The 26,523-nt window shown below is 36.1% G+C and overlaps 1 protein-coding gene across 12 annotated transcripts in view; it reads left to right on the top strand.

Annotated features, from left to right (window-relative positions):
• ADGRB3 (adhesion G protein-coupled receptor B3) overlaps nucleotides 1-26,523 on the top strand; it is a 445,420-nt gene that overhangs the window by 342,999 nt on the left and 75,898 nt on the right. For all 12 annotated transcript variants that reach the window (XM_063152986.1, XM_063152987.1, XM_063152982.1 and 9 more), the window contains 3 exons: nucleotides 6,375-6,501; nucleotides 8,124-8,227; nucleotides 10,922-11,024. In XM_063152986.1, coding sequence (XP_063009056.1) covers nucleotides 6,375-6,501; nucleotides 8,124-8,227; nucleotides 10,922-11,024 — 334 coding nt within the window. The remainder of the gene's footprint in view (nucleotides 1-6,374; nucleotides 6,502-8,123; nucleotides 8,228-10,921; nucleotides 11,025-26,523) is intronic.

Genomic DNA, 26,523 nt, shown 5'->3' with positions numbered 1-26,523 from the left:
CAAGAGTTCCTAGACAAGATAGGAAGAGACAAGATAACCTGGGCTGGAAGTAGGGCCTCTTGTCTGCACCAGTAATTCTGGGGGTTCATGAGGAAGAAGACATAGTTCTCAAAAATTCTAAATAGACACCAACATCCTTGGGCATTGTGTACACAGTACTTCAATTGTACTTTCTCTGAGACCATCTGCAGAGTCAGAGAGAGATAAAGCTATGGAAAGTGATTGGTTTCCTTCCAAATTTTTGATGCAACAATACTCATCTTAGGAAAATCTTAGGAGATTTTCTCTATAATTTTGAGAAGAGGGGGAAATGGTCTTGTTCAAATGCAATCCACTAGGCTTGTTAGGACGCAGAAATAGAGCTGAACGACGGTTGTTTATCCAATATTCAAAAACATGAATGAATCCCATAAATCAAATAATGATAAATCTGTGTAGTAGCAGTAGTACAGAGGACCACTAGTCAAGAACTATGCAGTAGGAGGCAGGAAACTTCTAGTATTTGTTTCATCCTGGTTTTGTCATTTAACTTATTTAAAAATTCTTTTCATTTTACACATTGATACACTTGCAGTATGCTATTAGAAGGGCAACTATTGATTACAGCACACTTCAAACATACTGTGTGCTAGATCACGCCCTAAACTGCATGGACAGGGAAATAGAGGAATTAATAAGATATTACCACAAGCATTAATACTCACTTCCATAATTCTCCTTTTGATGAATCATTTATTTATTGCAGCCAAACAGATAACCAAGGCAATTTTTGATCCTTCCCATGGAACTTTCTTTAAGTTGTTCATTATTAGAAAGTTAATCTAACAACATATGCTTATAACTACAGTGTCTCTGTTACAAATCCTACTTTTTACAGTTTAATATCTCTAGTTTAAATCATATTAAAATAAAACTTGGTTTTCAGCCCAGATGCATGTTTGTTTTAAAAAACAATTATTTATATAGGATTTACTTTTAATATAAAGAGCAGCGAGAAAATTAAATTTTCAAAGATTTCTGTTTTCTTTGACAAAAAAGATGTTCACAAGAATGTCTTTGAGGAAAATTAAACAATTCAATGTCTGAATTGGAAAAGTGGCCTTAGTCTTTGGGAAAATGAACTCCCTATAGCATTCTGGTTGGAAATCCAATTGCAAGATATTCATCTCCCAGTTTGTTTTTCTGATACCACACAAACGCAGATGTCCTTTTTGGGACTGTTGCAGTATTTTAGACATGTAGTCTTAAGGCAGTTGTTTTTTTCAGTTTTATTTCCACGATTTCATGGTTTTTGGTTTGTTATTTTGTTGGTTTTTTTGTTTTTGTTTTTTTTTTTTTTTAGTTCTGTGAGGGGAAAGAAAGCCTTAAGTCATAATGACCTAATATTAATCATATTAACAATTTCAGGGTAAACAATACTTTTTAAAATTGCACTTTTATGGCTGACATTATTAAGGAAAGTGTGTTCATATCCACATATTCTTTGTCTTATTTTTTTATCTTTTTCCTTTATATTACTTTTTTACTTTAGGAAAGACTGTGGCAATAAACCAGGTGTTGCCATATAGTGCTGGTAGGAATAGGACTGATCACAGGAGAAATCGTGCATGCTAGGAGTTAGGTCATGTCTCAGATGCATAAACATGCACAAGTGAAAGGCATGTCCTGCCATTGAGCCTCCTCTATGGCTTCTCTGGGATTTTAGATCCAGGTGTAAAGAAGCAAGCAGGTGTGGGAAGGACTTCATCTTCACTAATGTGCCAGCTAGAACATCTGAACAGGCACAGTGATATTTATAACCTGCTATTCATAAGGGCCACAAGCTTTTTTGTTGCCTTTTGCTGGCTAAAAAATTCTGATGTTTGCATTTTCCATGTGCTTCTTATCATTATATATCATTCTTTACTGAGAATGAAGTTGGAATACCAAACTCTGTCCCAAAGGAAAACAGCATCTAGTTGAACAGAAAAATAAAATTATAGAAATGTACACACACAAGAATTAAGAAGAATTAAAATCATCTCAGCATAAATAATATTATAATTTCTTTAATTCTGTGTAGTTTACTTTCTACAAAGCTGTAATTAAATACTTAAATAACAGCTTCTTTCTGCTAAGTAATACAACAAAAAGCTTTCCTAATTTAACCAGTTACCAATTAGTAAAGAAATTACTAGAGTAATTTCACTATCATAGATGTACAGCAAGATGTTAACTCTTTGTTTATGATTATCAAAACCCAGGCAACTACTGGGATCACTAGTTGCTAGTCTGGGGAAAATTGTTTGCTTAGGTGTTGTTAGCTCCTTTGTCTCACAGAATCTCCATAAAAAAAGTTAAAATCTTTCATTTGAAAAATATTTCTTCAAAATACACTAATAAAGTAGACAGTGTATGGTATGAGATGAAGTCCTTTATTAAGTGAGTGTGTCTGATAACAAAGTCAAAACTGATTTTTTATATATCAGGAAGTTAAAGTAAACAAACCAATGCAATTAGTAAAGACGTATATTATTAATTGTATTAAAAAAGAGTAAGTTGTTAATAACTATGTCATGAGACCAAGACAAATACTACAAAATAAAGGAAGCAGCTTCTAGAATATAAAATGTGGCCTGATTGTCATTGTCAGATAAGCAATTGTGTCATCAGTGAAATTTTTGTTTTAGAAAGAGGGTTCTGTCTTAAAATGACATTTCCCTTTTGATATCTGAGATAGCAATATCGGGTTTTTTCAGTACTGAGCATAGTTATGCAATATTGTATAATACATTATGTGAGTAAGACTCACTTTTTTTCCCTTCCATATAATACACCTTTAAAATAATTTTCTGTATATCATTTGGCCATCGTTTTTGTTGCATAGAACTAGGAAGTTCACCTTAAACTCTGAAAAGGTACTGAAAAGACACTCCCATATTCCACTAGCTGCAAGACTCCTTGGAGAAGGGCACACTTAAAGATAAGCATTGGAGCTGAGGGTGTTCTTGGTCCATATGCCAGATTAGCCAGAAATCCTTAGGCTCAAATTACATCCTATATAGAATTTTCTCCCCTATTTCCCCGATTCCTCTGCTTTATTTCGCTGCCTCAACTGCAGGATGACACAAGATCTGCAATGGTGAATCTATGCTTCTTGGGAATTCCTTTGCTTCTATCATGGAACTGCTGCCAGGTTGATTAAATCATCTGTAACTCAGTAGAGGAGTACAAAAATTGCCAATAATGGGCATGAACCTACATCTATATTTGCTAGATATTTTCAATTCAATAATTTCCCTAGATATAAATAGAACATGTGTTAATAGTACCTGTCACTCCTTTATAGCTTTCTGCATAACAAGAAAGATCCACAGGAATAATAGGTGCCCTTTTGCATATTCATGTGATAACCCTAAATGTTAGACACATAGTCAAAGAAAGTCACACTGAAAAGCAATGAAGCTTCTAAGTGTGAGATAGATTCTGGTTAGATTCTGGATAGATTCTTCAACCAGAAGAGTTGCATTGCAAGAGGGACAGATCATAGATGGAGTGCTTCATAAAAAATGTTGCATTGAGATGTACTAAATGCAATATATCCATTTTTATTCCATATTTCCATTCTTTATTTACTTATACCTAAAACCAGATCATTACTTTATGTCAACAAGTCAAAATTACCAGCATCTCTAAGGGAATTAGTAATCATGCTTTTGCTGTTCTGCTGGCGTAAGCCTCATGCAACAAATTGCAGTTATGCTTTTCTTCTGGTCCTTCTCATTGCTCAGTCTCTTTCATGGGCTTAGTATAACATTCTGTGCAGCTTCTATTAGCTGTAATTTCAACGGACTACAAACATATTTATTAATGAGGCTTTTTTTTTTTCCTTTTTAGCTGCACTGATTAGAAGAGAGAAAAGGAACTTATTTAATGAATTTTGATCTGGAAAATATAAAAACATAATGCTGTTAAGTAAGAAATTGAAGTTTATCACTGAAAAACATGAACAATAAAATGCAAAAAGTGTTCATATTAGACTGATTTGGCTCCTAACATGATGTCTTATTTTGGAGTCCAATTAGACTCCTTTGTTCATTTCAGACTTCTTTTGGAAATTCTACAAAATTTTCAGTAGTATTGAAAAATTTTTGCAAAATACATATTGAATTGTGGTTCAGTTACTCTATGACTGGAAATTTCTATTTGTGCAAGGGACTTGAAGAACTGAATGAACCTGTGTAAATCTATCTGCTGGTCTGCCCATGATTTATAGTACTTTCAATATAATTATAATTTTAAAAGATGCTTTGTTTTAAACGAAACTGGTGTCTGTGATTTTATAATTTGAACTTCTTTAACTCTTGTGCATTGGACACCTTTTGCAAGGATTTAGTGCTAACTGGATGTATTGTGCATCCAATGCTTTTCAGCATAGGATGAGTTCAGTTTATTAAATCTTATTCTCAGGATGAATAATACCACCCTTTTGTTTTTAAATATGTCAATTTCTCTTAAGCTATCAATCCTTAGTATTTAATCAGAAAAGATAAACGCATTTCATTTGGCCTTAACTGTGTGCCACAATAAGAGAAAAGACAAGAAAGCTAATAAAATAAATTGTTTAAGTTATCCAGAAGATAAAGTTTTTGAGTTTAAAATATGTAACTCTATTTTTCAAAGTGGATGTTGATTTAGGCTGTGGCTCTCTGAAAAACACAATTTGCAAGGGAAAGCTAATAAACTGCTTTAGTGGCTTGAAGAATTGGTGATTTTCTCTCAATTGTTTCCCTCAGTCACTGCTTGTTTTGTTTATTACAGGATTCTGTTTTGAAGACAATAGTGTGTAAGGGTTACATCTGGTGTGTTCAAAAACTAGTGGCACAAAATGCTGAGATGGCCTGGGGTGAACTGCACTCTGAGAGCAGGCTTTGGGATAACAAATTGCCTTTGCATGAGGGCCCTGGCCTATAGAATGACTTACAGAGGTGTGTTGTCAAGGCAGAAGAGGTGAAACAAGGGTGGTCACGGGGACTGGAAATTTTTATTCCCCCTCCTGCTTTCTTCGACCTTCATTTTTCTTTTTTTTTAAGTCATTTAGTGACCTGAGGTGAAATGGACAGGAATTGACAGCACACATGCTGTTGCTGGCAGCAGAGTCACTGCAGTTGCTCCTTGGACATGAAAGAAAGGGAAAAAAAGATGAAAGAAACCCAGTTGTTCTCTAAATATAACACATGTAAAGATAATATGTTTGCTTCAGTTGAAACCAACCCCTTTTTCCTGTAGAAAATATTTCCCCCTCCCCACTGCAGTTCAGGAAACAGGAGAGATGATTTTCTGTCTCTCCCTCTCCTTCTCCTTGCTTGCACAAAGAAAACGTGGGTTGATACCATTTTTATTGTTCTGCTGGGGTGGGTTTCAGACCTCACATTAGCATATTGAATGTCTAATTGAATTCGGGGGCTGTGTTAATCATCGTGTTTTGTTTAGGGGTGGTTGGTGAAAGGTGCCACCAAACGAGTGCTTTGGCTTGGGGTTAGCTTGGTGCTGCCGCCCCAAGAAAAAGACTCGAGAAGGGGGAGGGAGCCGGGGAAAGGCGAGTTGGCTGAGTGATGTCTGGAGGGCGAACTCGTGTGTCTCTTTGGTGATGTGTGCTGCTGTACTGAAATCCACCCCTCTGCTGGAGCTAAGGCAAGAGTTGGAGGCATCTGATGCTGCCGTTTCCAGGGTGAAATTTCTAAGGCTGCTAGCTAAAAACAACAACCAAAAAAAAAAAAAATCCCAAATCCTCAGCAAAAATAGCAGTCAGAACAGAAGATCCGGCATCTCCCGGTCCAACTGGCATAACCCAGGCAGACGTTTGAGAACCACATGCTTTTAACCTAGCCACACACACGAAAGAGGGGGGGGGGGGACGGGGAGTGGAGAAAGAAAGGGACCAAAAAAGACACCGCAACTACAGAACATCACATTTCTCACAAAAGGCCAGAAACAGAGCCGGTAGGAAAAGGAGAGAAAAAAAAAAAAAAAAAAAAAAAAAAAAAACAACAAAAAAGCAGAGAGAGAGGGAGAGAGAGAGAGAAACAAAGCCTCCCCCTCTTCCCCCGATGAGTTTTTCGCAGTGCTGTGGTGAGGCTCGGAGGTGGCTGGCAGCGCAGGGGGCGGCTGCTGCCGCGGCTGGCGGGGCTCGGCGCAGCAGCGGCCGCGCGCTCAGCACCGCCGCCCGGACAGCTCCGCGCCCGCGCCCGCCCTGCCCCACAACAAGTCCCCGCCGCCGCCGCCAACTCCGCGGCGCGCTCCGCCCGTCCCGCGGCTTTGTCTCCTCACGGCACCGGCCGACAGGCGTAATCACCCCCGTGTCCCCCACCCCCTCCTCTCTCTCTCCTTTGCAGGAACGACTCTTTGGGAACCTGGTCCACCCAGGGATGTAAAACTGTGCTTACCGATGCATCCCATACGAAATGCTTATGTGATCGTCTCTCTACCTTCGCCATTTTGGCTCAGCAACCTAGAGAAATAGTAAGTAACAAAGAGGGGGGGAAAAAAATCCAGTTTTAATGGAAAAGGGAATGCGGGGGGGACTGCGGGGGGAGGGGGGAGCTGGTCCAGCTTTCCTCTCAGGTATATTGCAGACGTTGCATTGAGGAATTGTTTAATATTGCAGGTAGTCAAATGTTAGTCTCCTGGTGTCTTCAGTGTCTCAGATAAATGAATTCCAGATTCTGTGATACAACTAAATCCTAGGGAAATTTGCATGCTCTCGAACTCTATAAATTTTTTAGAGAAAGCCTTGTAATTGTGGTGCAAATGTGTAGAAAACTTTTGTATTGAACGATTAAGGGAACGTACAGGTCTCTATTATTGCTCTTGGTAGGAAAACCCTAGATACTGTAGTTAAACAGATTGCAGATCTGCATTGGACGTTTTCAGCACAGATTTTCTATGTAGTCTGTTGATATGATGTATCAAAAATAATCAAGTTTTCACGAGAAAGAGGGGACATTAAGTGTATGAGCAGACACTCCCAATATTATTGAATGTAAAAATAGCTGAAAAGCAAATATTTGTGAAGTTATCTTGCTAAAGCATGATTTCATTTTCCTGGTTTTGGAAACATATGAACAGACTCTTTTTAATAGCAAAGTAAATCCATTTGGAAAAAAAGTGATTGAAATAAAATACTACTTTCTGCCTGAGATATGGCCTAAAAGTACATCTGTCTTATATTCTATTGGGGTGGCAAAAGATATCTTGGTAAATGTAATTTACAATACGTCCCTGAAGCTTAAAAAGCGTTTAAGTAAACCAGGCATGATATCCTTTAGAACTTTTAGATCTAATTTTTTTTCCATATTTATTAGTAAAACCCATGTCTATTTCAGAATATGAGCACATATATATAGAGAGGAAAAAACTGACCTGATACCTGAGGATAATAGCTTGCCTTAAAGCAGGGAAAGCTAGTTTGCTTTCAAGGTCATTAATTTATTTTAATTTTTTATTAACACACAGAGTAAAAATGAAATAATTCTGAATTTGAAGCTTTTTTTTTATGTAGGCTGATTATACTGTTGCCATAGATATCCTGTCATTCCTTCTAGGCCCAAGGAAATTAAGTATGTGAGAACAGTGGATTGAAGTCAAAGTTATTAAAAGTCAGAAAGTTTGGTCATTCTGCAACAAACATGAATCAAATTATGGGACAAATTACTGGATGGTCTTCAATATATTAGAGTGAAACCAAGCTGGATGTTTAATGCACAATTATAAATATTGCTACTTCTGAAGAGAAGTATATCTTTTAATTGATGTTAACTGGAGAGTCATTTAAACTTGTGCTAACATCATAGTCTCCTGTTACACTGTAATATTACTAGTTTATTTTTCAAAGCATCATGCAGGTATTACAAGACATTTGAAAGCTCAGAGGCCTCTGAGGAATGTATTAAGCAGATCTCAGAGTTATGTAGGGATCAGTTTTGGAGTTAAGTTGATTTCTCCCTCATAACTAATATTACCGAAACAATCTGCGGTAGTTTGTCTGCTTTTAATTTTGCTCTTTTTGCTTTTTTTTTCATTTGACTTGTTGGTTTAAGTGCTGAGGATGTTTTTTCTTCATGGTTGCCTGTTGTAACTTACAGATCATGGAATCATCTGGTACACCCTCAGTGACCTTAATAGTAGGCAGTGGTCTTTCCTGCTTGGCCTTGATCACTCTAGCAGTTGTCTATGCAGCATTATGGAGGTATGTAATGGGTTGAGAAAGCTAAATGCAAATACACTGTTATATTTATTGGAATTGCAGTTTAAAAAGAGCATTAGAGCCATGTTTGGAAAGTAAGGAAAATATAGTGCATGCTTGGATGCATTTTTTGATGAGATTGATCAGTTTTACGGGTTTGGCCTGCTAATGATGGTAGAGCCCACTCTTCTCTTTCCCCACTTCAGTGGGAATGGGATTCCTCTTTTGGTGGGGTATTCATAATGCTAAATGCAGGATTCTTATATATTATATATTTCATGTTAGGCTTCTGGCCTATACCTTTAGCTGCTTTTCCCCCATTTACATTTTAAAATAAAACTTATAAATAAAATAATATTGCAGTGGCACATTTAGGGAGATTCAGTCAGCTGATTTTGAGTTTGTTCACATCAGTAATCCGTTTGAATAAAGACCATAAATTAAATAGTCTTAAATAGTGTGATGGTACACCCCAGTGATAGATTTTCTTTCAGTCCTGAGTATGCAATATTAGAATACTATATTGAACTTAAAAGTGCAATAAATACACATCGACTAAATTAATCTGAGAAGTAATGAGAAATAGCATAATGTCTTAGTGCAGAAAAATAAGATAAAAAGTCATGCAAAGTAATAAATGTTTTTAAAAAGTGAACATGGATTCTTATTTCACTTTTTTCAATAATTAAAGTAAAATAGATTCTTATGAAAGTAATAAGGGGATGAAACAATAAATTCTAGAGTAATCTAAAACCAACCAATAGAATTTTGTTTTTAGAAGCAGCTTGATAATTTTACCCCCATTTCTCTATCACTCTTATGTACCACAGAGACTCAGGATTAGAAATATATATATAATTATTAAGAATATCCAGTTACATAAGTTATCATAAAAGACTATAAAAATTATCAATTCTTGTCTGTCAAAACTAAGAATGAGAGTATTTCAGGATATAACTCCCATCTAAAGAATTATAGTGTTATTTTTGCACTCCCCACTATATTTAGCACTTGGATAGAAATACTGTCATGCTCAGTGTAACTGGTCTACTCCATTATTTAAATTAGATACAAGGAAGAAATTCTTTACTGTGAGGGTGAGGCACTGGAACAGGTTGTCCATAGAAGTTGTGGATGCCCCACCCCTGGAAGTGTTGAAAGCCAGTTTGGATGGGGGTTTGAGCAACCTAGTCCTGTGGAATGTGTCCTTGCCCATAGCAGGGGGTTGTAACTGGGTGATTTTAAGTTCTCTTCCAACCCAAGCAATTCTATGATTCTATGATTCTGTGAATTTCTAAGTGGAGATAAAATGTTATGTGTTATGGCTTAAGTCAATGCTGTGAGCTCCTGTTGCACTCTATTTACTCGACCACTAAGGTCCTTTGTAATCCATGGGCACTCAGTGCTGGGAATTGGCCCAGGTGAACCAATAGTTAACAAGTTAGAAAGTAGCAGTGGGCTTTCTGTGTGAGCAAAGGCACACAGGACTTCTTGTATTTGTTTGCAAATACATAGAACCAGAATGTTGCTATATTTTAAGGACGAACATGGATTGTTGTATTTGGGTTGTTCTGTCTAACTGGAAAGGCGTAATGCTACATCTCTTGATATGCAAGCAAGAAGGACTATAATTAATTTCATGACCAAAGCTCAGCATTTCTTGTGGGTTCAACAGCCTTTTTTATTACTTCCTCAGAGTTAGCTATGGGTGTAGATCCCAGGAGGAGACAGCAATATTAACTAACTCCAGTGAGAAGCATATAGTAGTGGTCATAGCATATATAAAGATCTGGCGTGGTCTTCAGAGGAACTGACCACCCTTAACTTTCGTTTTTTTTTAGTAGTCAGCATTTACTGTTAACAGCTCTAAAAATCAGGTCAGAAAGGCACTTCAGTTGTAACCATAATCATTCTCTTTTTGTCCTGTAGCATATAGAAAGGCTGTATACAGAAAAATGAGAACACTTGCATCTTGAAATCAAATATGTGATAAGACTTTTTGACTTTTTCATCCCAAACATATTTGTAAAATGAATATGATAAGTTTGCAAGGGTGACTGTGATGTTCACTGCTATAATTTAATCTTTCTGTACACATTTGGGTATTTTTGGCATTCAGTCTTATGAGTACAGTACTATTACAGTACTATTGGAACATCAAGATTAATGTTATCCTTGTCCCAATAACATGTTTCAAAATTCACTGCCACAGTATCATCCACCAACCTGCATCTTATTTATACATCATGGATCAAATCTTCTGTTTATATTAATCACCATATTTTTGCTGAAGTTAGTAATTATGAGTGGTCTGTGCCAGCTGTGGATATTCCCAGGGACAAGCAGAGAGCAGAAGAAGTTCCTGACATGAATGCATGTAAGCCCATTATTGTCAGTATGGTGTTAGAAACATGTTGCCAGCAGTTTTCAAACGAATCATTGGTAGATTATTTTTAAAATACATCAAGATTCTAAGAGGAAATTGTGCAATATCTATCAAGATATTGTAGTTTTCATGTTTGCATTGTTATAACTCTCTAATACTCTTTCTGAGCACATGTAAGGGAACACCTCTCAGAGTATCTGCAATATTTAATGCAAGAACTAAATCAAACCTTTGTGTGACTCAGTAGTTGTTTTCCTTTTATAAAATTTGTACCCCTCTCTTTTTTTCTCTTTTTTTTTTTTTTATAACAGGTACATCAGATCTGAGAGGTCCATAATTCTAATCAATTTCTGCCTGTCGATTATCTCATCAAATATCCTTATCCTGGTTGGACAAACTCAGACACATAACAAGGTATGAGATGGATTGTATTAAATTTTCCCTTAAAGATTAATATAATTTTTTTACTTGTTTTTAGCTTAAAATAATTACATCAATTTAGTCCTATACTCATAGGACTTGGTGGTTTTGGTAATATATTAAGAGACAAGGGAAAATATTTACCATCTTGCATAGTCTTTATTTCCCTTCCAAAAATCCCTTTTGGTATTGTTCCCTCTAGATAAGCTGTGTTCACTGTGGTAGACTTGTGTGTTTTATAACTAAATTTCAAAGCAAAAAAGTTCAAAGGCTCAACATCAAAAGCACAAATTCTGGTTCATTATAATAGTTGTAATAGGATTGTGCTACAGTGTTTTTGTCTTTTTATTAACACACTGGTACTCGAAAGGCTAGTAGAAATTGCTTAGAAGTTGGAGTACGATTCTTGAAAATGTGCAGAAACAGACATCATAATGAGCCATAGAACAGTTAGATCTCTGACTGATGTAGCTATAAGAAAGTAATAACCCTACATACCTCACTTAGTGATGTATTGCTGATTAATAATAATCTGTTCTCTGAACATCATTGGCATTTGTGCCTCTCCTGTAGAACAGCAGGATTGTCAATGTTTTGAGGAATCACTCAGTGCCTGGTGCTGCTAGGCAGCTTTCACAAGTGTCAATGAGTGGTTGCTTGAAATCAACCATAACTACAGGATTGCTTGGAATAGAAAATAGGATGTAGTTGGTTAACTGGGCAATGTGTGATAGAATGCTGTGAAGTTTTGGAGTAAGCAAGTGCTTGTAAAGTAGTTTTTTTCCTACCATGTTAAACTATGTAATGCAGTGCTCATCTTAATTTTTCTGATATCAAATGAAAAAATGTTCGTCATCTGCTGTAGGAACTGATATTTCTACAACACACCTGCAATTAATCATTACTTCTTCTCAAATAAGTGCTTAGCAGTTTAGCTGCCAGAATTCTCATAAATTCAATGCAAGTCACATAGTTGTACTTTGTAAAACATATCCAAACCAAGCACAGTCATTTCCAGCACATATGGTAACAAAATTATTGAAGTCAAGATATTTATATGCTTTTAAAATTTTGAAAGTGTGTAGAGGTAAAAATAAGGAAAGTATGGATTTCCAGAAGAAAGCCATGTAACTCTCACAGATTTTATTCAGGGAGGGAAAAGCAATGTACTAACAACTTCAGTATAACAGAGTACAGAATTAATCCTACCTGGAATTTCATACATAGTCATATATACTATTTTGTTAAGCATTTCAAGAATAGATATGGTTCAGTAGATGCAAGTTCCTGTGTACATCGCCACAGTGGAATCAGAGTTTGAGGGCATCAGAACAACTATGTTGGCTAACACATTTCCTAGATATGCTGGCAGCCTTTCTCTGATACTTGACTCAGGGAGCTCTGAGCTGAAACATGCTCTTAATCCAGTTCCTTTCTATTAGTCTTAATCTCTTTGAGCTCCCTCACTTCTGCTTCCTGAACTTCTCAAAAGACAGATATTACACTGAGATATTTCTGAGACCAACAGTTCCAAAAATGCAGATTTCATAGGAAATAATTGACAGAAAAAGCACATCACTAGGTTTATACTTTTAATATGCAGTCTTAAAAATTACTGTAAAATAACAATTCTTGCAACACTTGTCTTTTTTTTTAAGCCCATATCTTGCTTTTGATATATCTACCAACCAGGAATTTATAGCCAGGGAGCACCTCAAAAGGATCAAAGGCAAAATACATCTGTTATATCTAGCAAGACGTCCCTTATTACAAACCAAAACTATTTTTATCAAAATGTTGACTGATACATGAATATATTGCAGCTCTAAGAGGCTGGCCTATGAATGCACCATCAATAAAAATGGCCAGCTAACACCACTGTTTAGTGAAGATTCACTCAAATAAAAGCAATCATATCTGTGTATGACTTCACTGTGTTTGTAAGTAGGGATGTGTATAGGCATCAGGTGTATTTGAATTCAAGTTCTGATTTTTTTCATTTTCAAGATAATATATGATCCCAAGAAGTGTGGTTTTTAGTCTATACATCTAGATTGCGGTACTGGCAACTGTAGGAAAAATTATGTTTTCATTTTCTGAGCTGGAAAATTAAAGTTGTACATGAAAACTTTAGAAAGAGAATCAGGTCCTGACCTGTGATTTAAGATTAAAAATATCTTAGATTTGTTTCTGAGATTTTAGTATTTACTGGAAGTGAAACTGTTTGAGGTTTTTAGTGTTTGAAAATTTTGGTAGAAATCTTGGGAATATTTTATTAAGACAATATAATATCCAAGTCAGCAAAAATTGTTTGATGAATAAATGCTGAAGTAGTATTTTATGGCAAGAGGAGCTCTTCTTTTTTTTCTTAATGTATTGGAGAACATTTGAGAAACATAATATGCCAAGTCTGAATTTGTTTACTGTGTTCCATTGTCATTCTTCCGGTTACACTATTCTTACCTTATTGGGGTAGCTAGTTAACATCCACATGATGATGTTAATATTCACAGTGCTGAAGCGTATCCCATTTCTCTGTTCTTTAGTTTTGCTCTGAATTGAAATTGTCTGTATTTCTATATTTGTGTATATTTGCTTTTTGAGTAGGTCCTCATAAATGTCATCAAAGCTGAATTCCAGTTTAAAGTTGAACAGTATGTAAATTTAGCATACTAAAGGTATATTATTGCAAACAGCATATTGTTGATTTGTTTGCAGTTTGTGGTTTCCTTTATCTGTATTAAACACTTCACAAACTACTTTTATTAACTTTAGTGCTATTCAATCTCCAAAAAATTTCTGCAGCTTGTTTTAATTACACCCATTGACATCTACGACATAGAGGAAAACACTGAGTGTCTTGGTCTAGATAAGCACAGGTTTTTTTGTTATTTTCTTTCTGGTTTTAAAAATATCATAGATATTCTATAATGTTAGGTTTATCTCTGCTTTTTGAAAGCTGAGTATATCATCAATGTTTTTGCAAAAGCTTCTTTTAATGAATACTGAGTAAGTTTGAAAATTGCTTTCCTTTGGTTCAACTAAGTTCTGTCCTTTTTTCAGTAAAATAGATTGCCTCCCATGGTCAGAAACTGACAAAATATTTACTGAGGACATGTAGAAGGGATTTATATTTTTTCAGGCTCCAAAAGATTTTCCATTTCACATATTACCTGTTTAAAAGTGATGGTTTTTGTCCATTTTAAGTAATCTGAGGATAGCAACAGTAGAACAGAGGTCTAGGTCATGGATCATTTCAGCTCATTTTAGAGTAGTTCATGAGGGAAGTCATGGAGGGGAGTTGGGTTTCCCTTGTAAGGTTTGGACTGAGATAGCAGAACGCCTTTTGTCAACAGAAAAGCTTTGCCCCTTTGTTCCTTCTTAGCAAAACATGTTCTGCATTTTGTTGAAGGACACAGCTGAGAAATGTTCTGATTTTTTCATTGTTTCCCTAAACCTTGGAAAACACAGAACTTTATTCAAAGCTTTCTTAATGTTTCAGACTGTGTAAAAGATTTCTGTTCTGTCAGATCCTGTTTTGAAATACAGGTCACTGAAGGCTGAAATTACAAAAATATTATGAAATTAATTATGTGTCTTGTTTAAGTATAGTTGGTGTTATACTGTGCATGAGAAGCATATTAATTTACTTTAGAACTTCTTTCTGTCTCGTTTTCTTTCCACTCTTAAATGTTAGTCACATAATCATATTTAAAGTTGACAATATGCAATTGCTACACTTTAACAGCTGAATTTAGTTTTAACTCTGAAATTAAGTGTCCTGAATTAAGGAAGGGTAAAACTTCTAATGTATAACCTAATTGCTAAAATATCTGTTATTTCACGAAACCTGAGGGATGTCCCTAGCATCTACATAAGCATTACTTTATAGATTACACTTACTTCAAATAAAAATATTTACTTTGAAGAGACTGACAGGTATTTTTAGGAAATATCTATCAATGATTTGTAGCTTTCACTATATCATAACTCTTGCTATCTTATGTTTCCTAATGTTCTTCTTGCCATCTAGAAAAATGGCTATATTTCTTCTATATGTGGGCCTTTAACATTTAAGCTGTAAACTTTTACTAGGCTTCTGATCTCATTTAATGAATAGATTCCCTACCCCCATAAGTTATTGATTAGTATTATGTGGATTTTTTTTCATAAATTCTCTTTCCTTTTGTATACATTCAGAGAATATCTTGGTTTGTTCACAGTTTTGCCTAAACAAAAACACATTTGCTTTTTGATATAAACAATTCCTGTGTATTTATTTTTCCTGTGAAGTAAACAAAGCTAAATACGTTTTGAAAAAAAAACAATAGAATTCCTTATACATATGAGGAAAAGTTAACTATTTTCTATATAATCTGATACTAGCTATAATTAAGGGCTCATTGCTGATATTTGGGTCACTTGTGAAAAAGTGTCATATTTTAAAATATTTTTAAAGCATGCTTTAATAATGCTGTATGACTCAGTGCATTTTTAGCCATAGTGAGATTTCTGTGTATCTACTATGGAAAGAGCAGGGAAGATGTTAATGCAAGATTTAGTAACCCTGATATTCTGTGTCATTCATGTTTAATTGCAAAATCCAGTTTATTATGCTTACTGTTGTATTTTGAAGTTCATGTCTTAGACCATAGCTTAAAGGATATGAAAAAGGCCTGTCCTGATCACCGTAACATAAACTGTCAGTAGCCTGACATTGTAAACAAGCAAAACCCCATGAAAATGTGTAGATAATAAGATTAGAATGTTCACTAAATACACTGACTGGACAAAAATAACCCACTTTTAGTATTTTTTTAATAGAGGTGTTATGTTGAAAGAAACAAGTAGAAGTGGAAAGAAGCTGAGAAGCCAAACATCCCATTCCCATAGCACTCAGAAGTAGCCGACTGCAAAACTGGAGCTCCCTCAGGTTTTGAGAGACGGTGGGTGGTGGGATCCCCTGAGAAACCTGCAAATGTTCAGGTGATACTAATGCTGCCTTTAACCACGTGCCTCTTGCCCCATATCTGCCACTGACTTACAGATGCAGGCATCGTGGCAATATATCTCCTAGGAAACAGCGGGGGAGACCTCAGAGCAGATGGAATGAACAGAGAAATGATGCTAACACAGCATTAAGGTTGTTTTAGAAAATCAATGAGGAAGTAGGGAATTCAGTATGTCAAGCAGTAGCACTCCATATTTCAAGTCTTTCTGTAGAACTTCAAGGGAATACCCTCCATTTAAGAAGCTGAAGCCTGGGAAAATATATCCTTCCATTTTTGCCAGTATCTGACTTCCAAATTAACACCTACTCTGCTGATTGTCTTTTTTTTTTTTTGTGCATGTAACAGCTTTTTGAACGGCTGACCCAGAGGGTCTCTGGTATGGGTCATCCATCCCAGACACACAGCAGTGAATAGGTCAGGAGTCAGAGTGCACTGCACCACACACATCTGTCTGCCATGTTTCAGTTTTGAAACTCTGAAACAACAAAAGGGAGAAAAGCCAATTTAGCTGAATAACTATTACAGGAGTAGGTCTGTTTAAGCAATGCTGTTTTACCATGCCAAATTCTGACAAAACCTGTTAACATCAGCTGAATTAACTACCTGCTTTTAGATTCTCAAGAGAACCTCTGGGAGCAGATCTTTCTTACCCAAGATCACTAAACATTGTCATTCATGTTACTGTTACCTGCCTTGGAGGGGAAGGTAACATTCTTCTCAAAAATGCCTGTCAGACTCTTTCTCAAAATACACCCACTTTATCATTCACTTTGCTATATCTAAACAAAACAGACATTTTGATTGTAAGCAGGTTACAGAGAAGAAATTGGTTAGATTTTAGGTGCATGTGTTCTCTGTCTCCTATCCCCAGAACCTTTTAAAAAGCTTTTAGAACTACTTTAGAATCCCAAAACTGTTAAGGTTGGAAAATGTATCCAACTTCTTTCTCAAGGCAGGGTCAGCTGTTAGGTCAGAACAGTTTGCTCAGGACTTTTTATAATGGTAAAGCCTTGAAAATCTCCAGGCATGGAAACATCACATCTTCCTTGGCAAGCTTGATCCACAGCTTGACTGTCCTCACAGTCAAAATGTATTTCCATATACCTGGGATGCATCTCCTCTTGTTTCTTTATGCCCATTGTCATCCCACTACACATCACTGTGAAGAACCTGACTTCATCTTGTCAGTGACCTATCTGTAGGCACTGACAGTTTGCTCTGAGATGCTGCTACCTCAGACTTTCCTGAGGTAACTCTCTGCTGTCCTACTCTTCCCAGAATTGTGTGTTTTTTCCTCCTTGATCTTCACAACCTGTTTAGAGTAGTTTTTTCTGTTTCAGAATTCACCCCCACAGCTCTAAGAAAAATAGCTCATTCTCTAACAAACACCTTTCTGAATTATTTCAGACGATCTGTTGATGACTCAAGCAGCTATTTTTGTGCTTCATACCTTTTTCACACCTCTCTTTTGCCTATTTTTTGAATTTCAAGAGAAATAGAGAGGTAGTTCAATGGGAAATAGAACAATCTACAAACAGTTAAATGTTCATGTCTTTCACTTACATGATCTTACTTTTAAGAAAGAGGAAGCAATAGACAATTCTGAGCAACAGTAAAAATTATTTTAATAATGTAGTTACCATGGCAATTAACATCACAAGACTAAAGGGTTTAATTAAGTATGATAACAATAGCAACATCAAAACCAAGTTACTTGGTTATTTTCATTGTAATACAAAAGTTGAACTTCCAATGAATTTTCATATGTGAATTACCCTTTCCGAGAATCTAGGCATAGAAAGTCTTTGTCACATAAACCTAAACAGATACAGAAACACAGTAAGATTTATTTTTTTAATAGATACCTGATAAAATAATACATCAAAAATCACAGCTCTGAGATAAATGCAACATAAATCTTCTGCCCTAAAATAGTAATTATTACATCATCACTCCTTCTGTGTAACAGAATGAAACAACAGAAAACAGTCAGTTTTAAAGGTCTATTATTTAACAAATAATAGTGTAAATAGTGCAAAAGATTGTCCACCTATTGTACTGATTTTTATTTATACATCACTACAACTCCCTGTTGGGTCTGCATATTTTTAGGAACATATGGTATGCTTTAACCTTGACATGTACTATGAAGTTCATTTGTACAGTTTTGCTTTTATTTTCTTAGGTCACAGTTTTTAGGCCCTATATCTTGCAATCACAGCAGTGAGAGCATTTTAACTGAAAATGACTATTGGATTGATCTGATTCTCTGACTGGTCTGATTAGAGTTTCATTCTCATTTCCACTTTCTATCTTTTCTTTAAGGTGATGTTAAGTGAAATTTCATGGGAAGTGGGACAAGAGTATGCAAATCTCTGTTCCAGACTGAGGTTTACAATAAGATGGAAAGACAAGGATGGTCACGTGAATTCTGACCTTTCCTGCTTTTGCTTTCTGAGAAAGAGATGATGGTCACTGTGTGCCCAAGTCAATGGAGTCAGCATTCAGCAAGTGTGATCTGAGCATATTTATGACGTGAGAAATACCAGTGCTGGTAGACTCTCTGAATTACAGTAGGGTTTTGTCATGAGAGGGATGCTCAGCTTGTCAAATAAAGGGACACTCTTAGGTAAGAGTGACCCGAAATTATGTACCCAAAATAAAGTACCTAGAGATCCTCTTGATACTAATGTGAAAGGCATGTAATGCTTCTAATTTTGGACTGCTGCTGAAACATGACCTTTTTATACTTGTTTTCGTGGACATACATGCTTATTTTGTTGAATCTCAGTGAGTCATACCATAGACATTAAGCCCGGTACTGACAAATTTGACAGTAAATGTGCTCTGGTATTTTTTCTCTTCTAATGGTTTTGTCAAAATTCATATCAAATTGACATTTTGGATGAATAAGTAGGTATTTTGTGGAATTTAATAGAAAGTTATGCTCAGAATAATTGATGAAAGGAAACTGCAAAGGTAAATCTACAAAACATGCATTTGGCTATAATCATGGACATTTTTAATGAATGTAATTGTAAGATTTCCAGAACCCTGCAGGGAAGTGTACATGTTTGTAACAAAAAGGCCTCAAGCTGTTAAAGCTGATAGAAGTCCTGTAATGTCAAGAAAGTTCAGTATGCAGTAGACTTCTGGGTTTAAAAACAGGATGGAAAACATGTTAGTATCTTTCTCTCCTGAAGAAAATGGAAATATATCTGGCACAAGGACTCCAGCAGTTGGAAGGAAGTATGAATAAGTTTGGCACAAAATGTTGTTCCATTAGTAAGTGATTACATTTCTGTCTCTAATTAGTGGCGTGGCATATAATTTGTGCTCTGTGCTTTCCATTTAATGAAAAATTGCATTTGCAACCTATCACATATTTGCTAAATAATTCCTTTAAGCTAGAAATCTAAATGGATGTATTTTTCTTTAAATACCACTTAAAGTTAGGTGAAAGATTAGAAAGAGAATGGCTGCCTTAACAAGCTTAGCTGAGCCATATAGGACAATAAAACCTCATGTGTCAGAATGTACAGCTATTGAAACTTGGGATTTAAAAAGATGGGATTAATTGTAAAGCTGTTGTTATTTGCAATGTTTAGATATTACACTTCTTATATTTAAGAAGGCTTTTAAGTCTCTGTCTTTTTCTGTATATCCTCTTATGTCAAATCAATCAGAATTCATGCTTGAGTATTAGCAATTTAATTATTGCTATAAAACCTTAATTTTGACACTGCTTATCTTTTAAAGTAAATACAGAATAGTAATAATATTTTACTGAACTGGATGATCCGACAAGGCATAGCAGTTGTACTACAGTGGAAGAAAAATGGTTTTGCTAGGAATAATTGTTAGACCTCGGTATCAAGTCAGCATTAATGATGGACAAGAACAGTTGTTAGACTCAGTTTCTCTCTTGTAGTTATTCAGAAACTGCAGCTGATAAAAATCACTGCAGAAACAAATATGTAAGACTTAAACCTGATCAATTGTTTGCTTTCATTCACTTCTAAAGGATTCTTCCTTTGGGAAAGAGGATTCAGCAATAATACCTAACACTAGTAAAAACATATTCTAGAGAGTTTTTTAAACATTAATGAGAAGACTAAGTCATAGTCCATGAATACCTAAAGAATGTATCTGTCCTTGTTAAATATTAGGCATTAAACAATCAAACATATCTTTTTAACTGTAGGAAATTTCCTGCTGATTGCAAATAGGAACTGTTCAAAACTTCAAGTTGTGGCATTAATCTCAGTGCACACATTTTTCCAGTAGCAAATGCAAAGCCTGGAATGAATCAGAACTAAGCCAAATTGTGTTGCCTTGCAGTTGCCATGGCTAGGAGCATGCACACAAGTTACTGATACAGCTCATATGACACGCGTTATGCCATGATGACTTCATTATGTGCTGGAGCCTCTGGAGATCTCAGTTCATTGAAATTTCAATATTTTAGTGGGTAGGTATGATGAGCAAAGCAGAGCCAAAGAAACAAATCCGGATTTTATTTGTTGGCAAAGGAACACTACAGATTTGCCATTCAAAGTATGTATATGCTACACTCAGTGCAACTGGACCTTGGTATCTGTCAGTGACACTCTCCCAGTGTTAAATAATAACTCAGATGGGCTTTTCTAATCTCAGCTCATGGTCCTTCTGTTTTCTATATTTAAACCTGTCATCTTATGTCATCTGGAAGAACTGGTTTAGGGCACTTGGATTCAGTTGTCTCCCTTAGAAACTGATGGGCAGAAATCTGCTAGTGCGCTGCAAAAGCTTAAACTTCTGGAAGGAATTTGTCTAAATGGTGTTGAAAACTAGGGAATAAGGAATGGATGATAACGAATGCACAAACAGGTAGCCCTCCAGTGCATCCCTAGCTTCCTTCTTCTCCAAACTTCTTGTTAGGCTCATATGTATGATTGTCCCCTGTGGCAGTCTGGTTCTCTCACCATGATCTGCAAGAGGCTTCTGTTTCCTGTAGCTTTTAAAATATGAGAATAGATCTATAATAAAACATTAGCCAGAGTGCTCTAAACCTGTATGTATCCGTTGGTTTAGAGATGCTGCTTCATGTTCAGAGGATTTTAGTTGTTGGCTCTGCAGGCAGAGTTATCTGATCTGTGCAGGTCGCAGAGCATCAGTAAGGGAATTCCCTGCAGAGGAGCAGAGGGAAAACAAATAAACTTTCCAGAGGTAATTTGGTTATATCATGTCATCCAGAGTGTGATGGACATGGATATAGCCTGCAAGACTTTGCACTGCTAAAAATGTTATCTAAAATGTAACATTTTATACTTGCTAATTTTAATTGCCAAGATGGATCTGAGAGACATAAAGCATTAATTATTAATTATTGTTTTTGTTGATAAAAATAAACCTATCATTAAGGCTCTGAGAGTTTTTCCAACATCAACAAATTTTCCATTTGATTTATTAATGGATATAAATATTTTTCTTTTATTTTTCCCTCTGGTCAGAACCTCAACTTATTTCATACTTGTCCCTCCCATAGGAAAAAGCTTGAGTAAATGTATCAGCCTTGCAGTCTTTTCTCAATGTCAGCACATTGAGATCTGCCACGTCTCCTTTAGAAACAGAGGACCTGTTCAGCTATACTAAGACTGTTTTCTCTCCATTAATGAGGAATTTGACTACAGAAATGTTGATTGGTACACAGAAGCAGTGGATGTTATGAAGAAGGCTAGATGTGAAACTCTGACAGATAAAATTGAGCAAAAAAGATGCTCCATTTTCACCCAGCAGTGAGGGTAGGGTCACCTACAGGGAAGAGCTGTACCAGAAGCAGTAGTGCTGTGAAGGGGACAAACTTTGCTCTTATTGATTACAGTCACACATGAGTGGAACCAAAGAATTTTTTTTTTTTTTTTTTTTTTTTTTTTTTGCATAAGCAGAGGCTTCCAACTGGCCTGGAAGTGTCACCTAATGAGCACTCCACATGTAGAGCAGATTAGAGTGGTTAAATATTTAGTCCTCAAAAGCTGATTTACCAGTGACACACATAACAGAGAAGAAAGGTCACAACTTCTACTCTATGAACTTATGCGTGCAAATAATGGTATTGTGATAAAAGCCAACATTTTCTAATTCAGGGGCTTCTACGCAGGCCTTTTCCACTTTCAAATAAAGACAGCTTACAGGATACCATCTTTACCTACTGATCATGTAGGATTTTTCAGCATTTCAATTTCACTATTGAACAATTTTGTGATGACAGTAAAGCACAGGAACTTGTAGGAAAGAGAGGCAGCATCCAGCTATGGTACTCAAATCTCTAATGGCTCTGGCCAGCTGGGCATTTCTTACAGAGGAGCCCACCATGTTCATGGACTGTTGTGGGGTTTGTCTGTTGCTCCAGCCTGGAATCTGACAGAAAACACCTCTTTAGGGATTTACAAGTGTAAAGTTAGGAATGACACATGTGTGGTCACATGGAGTTGAGTGCATTTCTTACTTTCCCTAAGATACTCCTTGCTCTTAGATGTTTTCTGATTTTAGTGCATTCCACATGGATAGCTCTGTGCCAGATAAAAATTCATCTTCTCCCGCTGAGGCACTTTTGGTTTTTTCTGCAGATTTTTAGTACATATTGTTTTAGATGAGAACTGTTTGCATCCCATATACATGAAATTTTTAATGCAAGACTCAGTGAGACATAGAGCCAGGGGTTAATCATGTGGTTAGCCATGCGGTTAATGACTTAAAATAAATGAATAGATTATATTTCCTTTAAAAGGCTACTAATTCATTCTTTAATAAGATATAATTTGTATGTAATAAAATGCCTGGGCTCAGTCAATGCTGCTTAGGAACAATTCAAAGTCACACACACTCAGAACAACACAGAAGCATTGACTTTCCATCTGAAGCTGTATGGTAAAGATCTATGTTTCTTTGAGCTTTATGGGACATGTTGCATTTTGCTTAATATTTTTATGGTTATTTACGTTTCAGAATAACAGAATCTAAATTGGAACAGAGCTCAAAGCATTTCAGAAAAAGAATGTTTATATATGCTAATGACTTCCAATTAGGAAGAAAAATACTAGAAACTAAGATAATGTGTTACTAGCAATACAGTTACTGTGTCTTTAGTTGTATGCAGCGCCTTCCAGGCCATAGAGAGTTTGACTGGAGAAGAGCTGACCAACATGCTCAGTAGACAAGACAGCCACCCATTCCTCTCCTCTTGAGCACCAAGGAAAAATCCTTCTTGTGAAAACAGAACTGTGGTACTTCCAGCTCTGGAGAGAAGGGAGTCACAGTAAAATTATTTTATTTCCTAGTTAGTTTCCTAATGTGAAAAATGTAGGTAACTGGTGCTACATTGACAATTGGACTTGATCATCTCAGAGGTCCAAGTCTACCAATTCTATGATTTTATGATTATTGGGCAGGAGTAAGTGTGTAATGTCTTTCACTAGCTGTTGGAGAGGAGAAAGAATTTTTCAGCTGGACTGTCTTGTTAGGAGCCAAGCACCACTTTGCATTGCTCCTGCTCTGGAGCATGGTCCTGATTTTAAAGGTTGCATTTTCCATTCTTATTAACTTCTTTTAAGGAGTGTTCATAGTGACTGGAGATTTCTCTTTCAGACCTGCATGTGGAAAAAATAATCTTTTTTCGAATTAAAGACTAAGAAAGAAAAAATATTGTTGCATAGTCTCTGATTTCATCAGTTGTGGTTTCTTCTTCTTTTCTTCCCTTCAGTTCTTTTATATTCTTTCTTCATTAATTGCTTGCCTTGCTTTTATGATTTGTGATCTTATGCTTTTGGTCTGGCTTTTCTCATCTGTTCTGTTGTTTCATGCCAGTTCTTTGTCATCCAACATTATGATCAAAGCTGATATTTGGGAATTCATGGAGTTCTACACAGGGCTTCTCCATTTCCAAATAGAAAGACAGCTTAAAGTGTACCAGCTTTGCCTTCTGATCATATAGGTTTTCTTCAGTATTTGTATTTCACTGGAGAAATTTTTTCTGATGGTAGAAAGGAACTGAAACTCATAAGAAAGAGAAGTAGCATCCAGCTACAGTATTCAAGTCAACTGGGCATGTTTTGTTTCCAGATCATTTCTTATAGAGGAGCTCATCACATTCCTGGACTGTTGGAGGCTCTAGCCTGGACAATGACAGAAGCAACTTCCTTAAGGATTTACATATTAGAAGAAGGAAAGTTCCTTCTCTGTTCTATTTCCACCCCCTTTTTCTGCCTCTCTTTAATTTTCTAAGTTAAGAGCCAGAGATCTTCCTACTCACTTTGTCCCTCTACATTTCTTGTCCAATTTTTCACTTGACTGTCAATCTTCTCAACAGATAATCTCTTTAGAGTAATGGCTGTCCTCTTCTGTTATTGCCTTCAAATTATCAAATTCCCTTTCTCAGTGAGGATAAGTTGAACATTTCAAGCTTGGTTATAAAAACTGAAAGCAGTAGCTCTGCCTCATAGATAGAAAAATGAGAAATAAAGGATGGTTATGAGATGTGGTAGCTCAGTAAGACTCTTATGATGTGCCAGTGGGACATACATTGTGTACAAGGAGTTAGTTCTCCATTGCAGTGCTTCTCACAAGAAATGCTTTGTTCTTATTTCTGTTACTGAGATATAGTTTAAAAGGCTGTGGGGCGCAGAGATTATAGCACTATTTATATTTAATATAGAATTGTAGTGTGCAATGATGTCGTATATTTTTTTGTCATAGATTTTGCAAATTTGGAATGAATTAAGGAGGCTTCCACTCAAAATTAACTAGCCCTGGCTAGGGGTTATGTCCTAAGCTAGACAGCAATCTAATGCATCACTGACACTCCTGCAGCCCCATGGCACAGAGTAGGACTGAGAAACGGCCTCATGCACAGGTACAAAATAGCCTAATGATGTAAGAGCATGTTCTGAAGTCCCTTCAGGAAAATATCCATTCTGGCATGTGACTGTCCTGTTCCTGTGTGGCTTTATGCTATTATGGGAAATCACACTATATAGCATTTATTTCTTTAGGAAGCTGACCATCACTATCTCCCTTGCTGTACATGTGTCTTCAAGTACTCTGTTATATTCTAAAGTAGGCCAGGTATTCTTCCCTTAATTTGTGGCCAATACTACCTTCTAAAAATAAAATCTACTTTTACAAAATTGTGGGGGTTTTTTTAACCTGTTAACAGAATGAAACTTTTTAAAGAGACAAAACTTAACTCAGTGAATAAAGAAAGAGATTGTTTATTAAACACCCACTTTCCAGGCTGATCTTAGGCCTTTTTTTATCTCTGTGTTATCAGAGATTGAGAACATTAGATTGATGCTCAGAACATGATGTCATTTCCATGTTTGTCTGTCTACCTTTTAAAATCAATGTTAAACTATGGGCTGGTTCAAGAATATTGAACAGAATTGGATGTTAACTTATACCTGCAGCCAGTAAAGCCTTGAAAAATGTGAAAAGTGTAACAGCAGAACTACTTGAAGACCATCACAATCAGCACACATCAGTATGAATCACTAGGTAAAGTGAAAAATGGTGAAAATCAGTCCTGAAGTATTATTCAACTCCTTTGCATTCCTTTCAAAATGTAAACAGGCCATAAAGCCTCTGCTGCCTAGTTAAGCAGTTAGTTTACAATTGCTATTGCTTTTTTTCAAGAGTTCAGCACAAAGTAGCTTGAATACACTGGCAAATATATCCTTCTTCATTTCTTCTAGCTCCTTGTCAAGGAGTAATAGAATAGGTGCTGTTTCCTTAGTTTCTCTAATTCTAAATATGGGATTTCTTCCCTCCCAGGTCTCATTTAGGGGCAGATTTTCCATACAGTGCTTTCTAAGTTGCACAATACCCCCAGATTATAATGGGGGCTGTGTAGCATGAAATCCTGCAGAGCTTTAAAATTTAACTTAAAAAGCCTGCAGTGCTTTGGAAATAATGGCTATTTATTTAGAAATATGTTGGAGAAAGAGTGGCAAAAGGCCCAGGATTTTCACAAATATTGCTGGGACAGGATTAAGGCATTCCAGACAGGACCCATTCAAGGAACACCATTTTGCATTGACTATGGCTGCCAAAATAACAGGATACCATACATTTGCTATACTTTTGCAAACTTTTACAAAAGAGGTCATAAAAACCTAACAGTGGCAGATCCAACACAGAAGCAAAATTTATATTTCCATTGTATTAACTTGCTTTCCTGTGGGATGCTCTTCTTTGCAATGCATATAGCAATCCTTTTTGGTTTTTAATTGTTTTTAAGCCATCTTTTCTAATGGGACAGTTTTCTGTATCCTGAGTTATAGTGGATTTGAAATTAAAAGATCTAACCATTTGTACAAAGTTATAGTAAGCAGGATGTTGAATCAACAGAATGTGATAGTCAATAGCATCTACAGCTGAATCAGACCATAATTCTTCAGTGAATACCTGCTCTACCAAAGCTCTGGGACCTGTGCAAAAATTCCATT

This window comes from Melospiza melodia, chromosome 3 (assembly GCF_035770615.1).
Source record: "Melospiza melodia melodia isolate bMelMel2 chromosome 3, bMelMel2.pri, whole genome shotgun sequence".
NCBI lineage: Eukaryota > Metazoa > Chordata > Aves > Passeriformes > Passerellidae > Melospiza > Melospiza melodia.
Note: the sequence above shows the minus strand (reverse complement) of the source record. Positions and strands in the feature narration are given on the sequence as shown.